At 42.1% G+C, this 9037-nt stretch overlaps 1 protein-coding gene across 1 annotated transcript in view; it reads left to right on the forward strand.

Annotated features, from left to right (window-relative positions):
• ttc7a (tetratricopeptide repeat domain 7A) overlaps positions 1-9037 on the forward strand; it is a 62640-nt gene that overhangs the window by 20271 nt on the left and 33332 nt on the right. The window contains exons 13-16 of the mRNA XM_005735165.1: positions 4597-4714; positions 6368-6425; positions 6530-6602; positions 6712-6872. Coding sequence (XP_005735222.1) covers positions 4597-4714; positions 6368-6425; positions 6530-6602; positions 6712-6872 — 410 coding nt within the window. The remainder of the gene's footprint in view (positions 1-4596; positions 4715-6367; positions 6426-6529; positions 6603-6711; positions 6873-9037) is intronic.

The following is a 9037-nucleotide window of genomic DNA, read 5'->3' on the forward strand; positions in this document are numbered from 1 at the left end:
TCAGTTTTGTTTTTGTTTAGCTGGAGAAAATTGTGGCACAACCAGTCATTAATTTCCTCAATGCATTTACCAAGAGCCTGTACTTTACTTAACAGATGTCTATGCTTCTGATCAGTTGATAGAAAAATCTATTCAATGCTTAAATAAAGGAAAGAGAACTTTTAAAAAAATGGTTGAAAAATGCTTTGATTAGAATGCTGATGATTTCCTTTGTTGGCATGACATGTACTTTTAGGGGCAGATCTGTAAGACTTGGCAGTTATATAATAATAATTATTATATTTAAAAAAAAATGTTTATGTTGTTTGACTTTCGCTGCGATGTTTGGACTAAATTTCCCAGGCATACATGTTGTGGTGTAAATTTACTATGTATACATTTCTGTAGGTGGAGCTGTTTTCCTTGTCTGTTTTGCAGTGTGCTGGAAATTATGCCATTAACTATAAAGAAGTGACACAGAGATGCAGAGTAGCAAATATATCCTCATACATCCTGTGTCCAGGATTTCCAATATAAACATCAAAAGAAATTTGCATTAATGAAACAAAAAATAACAAAGATATAGTGACACAGACACTGCTCTCACATCGCGCCCACACGTTGAAAACTTTGTTTTGCAAATCACATCTACACATGGTAATAAAAGTAAAACATGACATACACAATGCTATTATTTAATTATCAAAACCAATGCAAAATTCAAAAGCAGCAAACTAAGTGAAAAACCAAGTACAACCATATTGGACCCATAGGAATTAAAAGGGTAATTAGCACCAATTGATGGTTTTGACCATTCAGGTGTGTGTTAACTCAATACCAAGGAGGAATCTGCAGAGAAATTTCAACCATAAACATCATAAACTCTACAGTTACAATGTTAAAGTTCATGAGTAAAATTGGAAAAAGATTGAAAAAGTATGGCTTGCTTGGAAGTGTTGCCATGAGAAAGACATGGCAGCACTGCTCAGCTTTGTGTTGCATCTGGACAAACCACACAACATCTGGAACAGAAGTGTCCAACTCCAATCCTAGAGAAATACTGCCCTGCAGCTTTTAGATGTATCTTTACTCCAACACAGCTGAATCAAATGATTGGATTACCTCTTCAGCATGCCATCAAGTTAGGAAAAGGCCTGGTAACAAGCTATTCATTTGATTCAGGTGTGACAGAACAAAGATGCATCTAAAAGCTGCAGGACAGTAGCTCTGTAGGACTGGAGTTGGACATCCCTGGTCTAGATCATGTTTAGCCATGATACACAGCGCCACGTTTGGCCAACAACACCTCATATTACATGTCAAGCACGGTGGAGATCTTAAAAATCAAGGTTTCTATATTCACCAAAATAACTGTGATTATTATTTTTGCCATAATGAAGCCGCCCTGTTTGCCACATGACAACGACTTTCACGTCTCTTCTTCTTAAAACGGATTTAGCAATTACATTGATACATACTAATTAGCTCTTTTCAATGAAATCATGCACGCACCCCTGCATCTGCCCTCAAAGCTTAACATTTACTTTACATCTGGTAACATCTGCATGTCAGCACTGTCACGGTAAGTATATTAGCAGTCTGGTATTAGCATTTAGCTCAAGGCAAGGAGCAGCTAGCGTGATTGAGTGTTATTTCTTGATAATGTGAACGCTCATAACTGACAGAGATGCTGACAGCGTAAAAGGCTTGTCACACAACCAGCCTGCAAAACAGTATGCAAAAGTGTGGGAAGCCACAAGCAAATGACGTAGTTCATTAGTTTTAAAATGAAACAACGTGCAGGAAACAAATCTTAGTGTACCGTTGCTTTATTTTAAACTTCAGAAATGGAAGATCAAGTTCACACGTATTTAGAGAGAGATTTTGAGCCTGACTTGCAACCACAGCCTTTTTAAGATCTCCTCCCAAATTTTTACTGATGTTCACATCCGGAATCTATAGGGACTAGTCGGAAAACTTGAGCTTGCGTTTCTTGTTTGTGCGTCAGAGCTGCGTTGTGAAATGGTGCACTACCACGCTCATGTCAGTTAAACCTTCTTTTAGCTAATTTGCAGTCATATGGGGGTTTTACGTTGCCTTTCTATCCAGCAGCCATGTAAATTTGTTCTTCCAGAGCTTGCCTTTCTTTTCACAGTTGTCCTTAACTGACGTTTCTTAATGCCATTTTGGAAAGTGGGAATTACAAGCTGGAAGCCATTTGATATCATTTTATAGTTTTCCACTGCTTTGTGGGTGTCAGTTAAAAACATTTTTACACCCTCAGTCAGATGCTTGAAACAGCCCATGGTTTAGTGCTACTAAAAGATTTAAGTAGTTGGAAAACAGAACAGCTTTGCTTTTTTAACAATTATAAAACTAAGATTATTGGGATAAAATGACTTTTTGTGGTTAGTTTTTTTGCTGCAGAGCTCTAGCTTTGTCACAAAAACATCACTCGACCCAATTGGCAGTTGGAAAACTAGCCATACTTCTTCAGTCTTTTTCTAATTGTACTGCCATGAATTTTAACATTTAACATGCTGGCTGAGGTCTGTAGAGTCTGAGATGTAGCTGCTGGGATTTTTGCAGTTTCTTTCCCTCTTGGGAACATTTAGCTTTGTGTTAAGAGATGCTCATACTTGCTGATGATTAGTTCATCAGGTGCATTTGATTAGCACCACCTGGCTGCTGCTTACCTTCTTAATTCCCATGGAAGCAGTTTTCTTGCACATGGTCAGCTTCGGCTAGTACTTACAAGAATATAACATAAAATCGAGTCACAGAATTGCATAGTGCATCTAATGTGCTGATCAAAAGTTGTAAGACGACATCACCGGGTCCTAAATATTTGGCAGGGGTCTCGAACTCCAGACCTCGAGGGCCGGTGGCTTGCAGGTTTTAGATGTGTCCTTGATCCAACACAGCAGATTTAAATGGCTAAGTTACCTCCTCAACATGTCTTGAAGTTCTCCAGAGGCCTGCTAATGAACTAATCATTTGATTCAGGTGTGTTGACTCAGGGTGAGATCTAAAACTGCAGGACACCGGCCCTCGAGGCCTGGAGTTCGAGACCCCTGATATTTGGGATTGATGCTGGGGTCAGTCAGGCAGTTACACACTACTACTGTGAATCCCGGGCCTGCTTGGATATTCCTTCAGTGCATGATCTCAGCAGGAAAGAGAAAATAACACCAACAGTGTTATTTAGTGTAGAGGGAGAGAGGGAGTTGGAGAGAGAAAGAGAGATTAGAAAAGTGGAGCTAACAGAGGCAAATGGAGAGAGCACATCTGTCAGTGGCTGGAGATCATGGCAGGCTGGAAACACTAAGGAGCTTACAGCCGTAATCACAATGGGACACTATGGTCGTAGTGCAGTGTGGCATTACATAAATGTGCCACTGTTATCCACCATCAGCTCCACTGGACAGTCTGGGCTGATATTTACTGCAGCCAACAACGTTACGTATTTTAACATTTTTTGCTCTTTTCTTTGGTTTTTCGTAGGTTTCTTGTAGACATATCTGAAATCCCCCAAACCAGTGACATCACCATGAACTGTGGGACTCTCGATCTTGCACGTAAAGCTGCTTTTCTAAATTCCTGAAGAGCAGTTTTTTGCAGATTCAAGGTTTTCCACAGACAATGGCGACGTGTTCTTTCTCCACACTGTTCAAGGAGAGGAGAAAAAAAACAAAATCATAATCTGCCTAAAACGTGCACAGACAGGGTCCGCGTGTAAACGGCTGGTCTATTGTGCGCAGGCTTTAAAAGAGCGAGGGCTGGATTCAGAGGAAGGGAGAGAGAACAGAGGAGGAGGATGAAGGGAGGAGGAGGACATGAAGCGGAGGGGGGGTGTCAGAGCAGTTTGCTTGCTGTTGCACTGGTGTGCTGTCAAAGGCATTACCCCCCCACCTCCACCCACGCCCATCTACCCACCTGCCCGCCCGCCACCAGCCACCAGCCATACCTCACACGGAGTGACACACTTTTTCCTCAGCTCAGAGCACCTCGGCTCGGCTCAGCCACACACCGCCTGCAGTCTACTGCTGTGTGTGTGGGCGAGCGTGTGTCCTTCAGCAAACTCTGCGCTGTCCTTCAAGCAAATCTGTCCGGACTGTCCTCGCACTAAACTCACGTCCCTCCCCACTGCATCGCAGACACATTTTGCTGGACAGACTGGCAAAGTTTTCAGCTCACTTTACAGTACCTCACAATTCACACAGCAAATATAGATATTTTTATTTTTATGAGTTTTATCAGTCTTATCCATCATGCTCACCCATGAGGGAGGCATGTGATTGATCCCAGCTTCGCAACCAGAGTCTCAAAGAGCCACAAAAGCCCCAAAAAGAACAAGAAGTCGACTGAGTCGACTGTAACAGATGGTATGGCTTCTACAGAGCACTGATCTCCACATCACAGAGTCAGCTGGGGATTACACAAAGAGATAGAAGACAAAGAGACAGTTCTGCGCGATGCTTCGAACAGCCCAATCTCCATGTAGCTTATTGTTGCACCAAAAATTGATTCAACTTGGGTGTTTTTCCTCGTCCCTCTGCCGCATATTCATCCCAGCTAACATCCTTCAGAGGTTAATGTGTTTATGTGTGTATGCAGATCAAGGAGGCAGAGGCTCTGTCCCAGAGTGTGGTGTCTATGGGGGAGGAAGCAGGAGAATTTCTGCCTAAAGCCTACCTGGCTCTGGGACTCTGCTGCAGTCTGCAGGCCTCTGATGGTAAATCTAACCACACAATCTGAAGAAATATATGGAGAACATCCTGTCCAAAATAAAAACAATACCACTGGTCATTTGTTTGGAATTCCCTGAGAAAAGCAGCAGTTTGTGGTCAAGCAAAGAAGAAGGCAGCCAGCTACAGAACCTTGTAATGAGTTCAGGGCTGATGTTGGGTTCACTTGATTTCCAATGGACACAGTTTAAATTCTGTCCGCTGCCAGCAGGAAATAGCTTAGTCGACAAGTGTTAACTAGATCTTACTGTCTATGGGACTTTTTATTCTGGGTCTGTGAGAGTAGCATTGCCTGATTCAATAATTCATGTTTGCCTTATATTAGACTGGACCTTTATAAAACCTGTCAGTTCATCCACTCTCTGAAACAAGTTTATTTCCTGGTATTCTTTTTTCAAACTGCTCCCCAAAAAAGGAACCGAGCAACAAGTGTAGGGAAACTATGTCCATAGCCAGAGCTTTTCCCTGAGCTTAGTGAATTATCTGCTCTCATTGACCTCATACGAAATGGAGCGTTGGAGCAATCTAAAACCTGAGCGTCAGTCAGCATAATGCAAAACTGTAAGTGAAGTGTAGGTGAAGGCAGCTAGCTAGAAAACCTTGTGATGAGTTTGAGCTGCTCCATAGGACACAATTTACCGTATTTGTCTGACCATAAGGCGAACCAGATTATGAGGAGCATTAAGCGAAACAAAACAGTCAGAGAAGTCAAACTTTACTCAACTCATTCTTCTTGCTTCCTCCTCTTCTGTACCATTGATCCATTAATGTAGAATTATCTCGCAGCTGCTCTATTCCCATGTTGTTGCTGTATATTAATGACTAACCTCGTATTGTGGATGGATTATCTCATTTGTTCTCCCGACTGAAGTTTGATCTGTTTACAGCATCCTGCCACGTTAACTTTTATTGTGATAGCAGAGCTGTAAGTTTTAATGTTTCAGAAATCTCTCAGTCAGAACATGGTATATTATATTAAGGTAAAAAATAGCGAGCTAACTTTCTGCTAACTCCGTAAAATTTCAGAATATCCGGTTTCATGGATGCCTGGATGTTAAACTTAATTGTTACACCTGGTTAAGCAGCAACGCTGATCATTTTATTAAAGATGAAAGAATTTAGACAGTTTTTAACTCTCAGTGATGCCACGATGTTCATTTGACTTTGGGACCTGAAGATGACGGAGTTTTGGACCCAGATTACTCCTCGAGGCTCCTGACTACGGTAGCCGTAATGCTCCGGCAAGCCATCAGGCGGTGCGGCTTCGTAGGTTACCAAAGTCGTACTAAAACAGATGTTTGAGCGCCGTGTACCTCATAAAATTGGTTCAAGGCCAGTAAGCACAACCAGAATTCATACATGCGGTGCACCGGATTATAAGGCGCACTGTCGATTTTGAGAAAATTAAAGGATTTTAAGTGCGCTTTATTAGTCCGAAAAATACGGTAGGTCTCATTTCTGGCTAATAGGAAATAGTGTAGTCAACATCAACAATGATGGACTGTCTAAGCTACTTGTCAAGACACAGGCCTTCATATAACTGCCCCTGATTCCAACTCTTGTTTTAACTTGCTTGAACCGTAGTCCATCATCAGCTTTTATTTTTATCTGAAATTGTAAATTTCCCATTTTTCCTGCAGCTTCTCTGACCACAGACCGAAACGACTTCAACAAAAAGGCACTAAATGCTTTGAAAAAGTAAGTCAGGCTTGTTTCATTCTCTATCACGTGTTTCAGCCACGCAAGCGAGCCACACAGTTCAACAGTCCACCCTCACTGAGCTATTTGTCTTCCCTCTACAGAGCTCATTCACTGGACCCTCAGGATGCGCAGATTGCCATGTACCTGGCTCTGCAGCTGGCCATCGTACGCCAGGTAAAAGCAAGCCAATGGAATCAATACTGAAGCTTATTTTTTTGTTTTGTTTTTGACAAACTTGTTTTTTTTCTTTTTCTTTTTGACAAATTTGGTGTTTATCTGGCAGGTATCAGCAGCTATGGAGCCCCTTCAGGCAGCTTTGTCTCTCTGTGGGGATGACTTACACTCCCTCCACCTGCTCACCCTGCTGCTCAGTGCCCAGAAACACCACCGTCATGCTCTGGACACCCTTACTTTGGCCCTCGGCCAGCACCCTGACAACTTCAAGTAAAACCTACTATGCCATCCCACACACACACATGCACACACGTACGCAACAGAAAATGTTGGTGGACTGAGGATAATTCAATCGATCGCTGCACTTCTAACACTTTGTAGATTGTTTTTTAAGTGTGTGTGTAAGAGAGCTCCAGAGAGCGGTGCAGCCAGGTTCTATCCTAACACCAGTCCTCTCCGTAGGGATAGGGTGTCTGCTCCGCTACACAAAAGGCCAAGCACACACCACACACACACACACACACACTTGAAGCCTTATTTAGACGTGCCAGAGTGGAAGTCTGCATTGCGGTACCGATGCCCCTCATACACCCTTACCCTTTTAACACTGCAGCTCTGACCCAGACCTAAGCACTGCTGTCCTGGCTGAGCTAAGACGTCCTAACACATAAACCCACCTGTCCGCTACGCTAAGCACACACACTTTGACAATTAAAGTGAACTCATTTTGGGCATGGAGGAAAGTAGTGATGTGAAAGGACATGTTGCAGGTTTAAGGGCTTGAACCTTTGACCTTTGGCTTCAGGGCTGGTATTACTAACCATTTCTTCACTTTTGTGCAGAATCATATTCGACCAAGACTTTTAAAGTATACCAGAGTTAATAGATAAAGTATTGTAGTAGGCAAAGTACGCAAGATCATAAGTATGAGAAAGTGATAAGAACGATTTTTAATTAGAATCCGGTTTGATTTGAAGCAGGTTGGTTGCAGCATGAGCCCATAGCTCTAGTTTCTTTCCTAACAGTATTTCACTCACATAATTCTAGTCATCCGGCACAAAAACATCTAAAAAAACAAAAAACATGCTCATTAGCAGTGGGAAAAGCTCTATTGTATCTGACACTGACAACATTAACTATCAAGGCCAATTATTTCACACTAACAATAATTTGGAAGCATGTTGCATCATCTTTCTGATGTGTTTTCTTTCTATCTCAAAGCCCAGTCAAGCATTACAGAGTACAGCCATTTGGGGTCAGTGTTGGCCTCCACGGTCGCAGAGCAGACAGATGGGGTGCATCCATAGATCAGGAGGGAGAGGAAATGCAGACAAGAAAAAAAAAAAACAACAAAACTGATCAAACAGCGAAAGGAAGGAAGGACACGAGAGCCTGACAGAAGGAGAAAAACACAGAGTGGGAAGATCCAGGAAAGACACTGTTGATTACAGAACTGATTTACCGATCTGTGCTGTAGGTACAGTCGGTAGCTCGCACGCGTTCTCCCACTGTCTCGATGCACAATCACACACTCTTAGACACACACACCTCCTTCGCAGAGACACTTGACTGCTTTGACCCATTTAAGAGCTCTTTTCCGGGCTCAGCCAATCACATCACTCTCTGCGCCAGGAATCCCCATCGCCCCGGTAACCATGAGGTCATATGGATAGAGCAGGCAGCATCGTTGTTGTTTCCAAACTGTTGTTACAGATCACTACCAAGACACTGAGTCAGAAACAAAGGAAAGAAAGAAGGAAACATATCTTTTTGTTGGTAGTTTCCTGAAAGGAACTAATGAACCATTAATCGAGGTTTACCAGATGTATTATTTGTTATTACCTGTAATAATAATTTACTGTCAAGTCAGTAACACATTGAAACTAAGCCATCAGATTAGTGGAGAGAGAGGCATACAGTAGCGATGTGAATAGGCTGGCTCTAGTTGCTTAAGCCCAAACTATTAGCCAATCAATAATCATGAAGTGCATAATAGCTTAAAAACATTATAGCTAAAGTGATAGCTGGTCTAAGTTGGATTACAAAGATAAAGTTATGAGCAGGGCACTGGTGAATTTTTTTTTTTTTGCATTAGCTTTATACTGAAAGATTTTCTAGTGTCAGTCAGTGTTGCCAACTTGGCAACTTTGTCGCTATATTTAGCGAGTTTTCAGACCCCTGAGTGACTTTTCTTCTAAAAAAAGTCGCTAAAAAAGACGTGAAAGTGCATATCAACAAGCTGTAATGCAGTCAGTTCTTCTTTTACTCTTTTACTCTTATGCTGTTTTGTGGATCACAAGGTTTAAAACTACTTATAAACACACACAAAGTAACTCCACCAGAGTGCCTATTTCGGGTCACTTTTGCCGGTCCAAGCCCGGGTAAAGGAGCAGGGTTGGAATTGTGACATTAAAAAAACAACAATTGCTAAAAGA

This window comes from Pundamilia nyererei, unplaced genomic scaffold, assembly GCF_000239375.1.
Source record: "Pundamilia nyererei isolate P.nyererei 1_Seehausen unplaced genomic scaffold, PunNye1.0 scaffold00062, whole genome shotgun sequence".
Lineage (NCBI taxonomy): Eukaryota > Metazoa > Chordata > Actinopteri > Cichliformes > Cichlidae > Pundamilia > Pundamilia nyererei.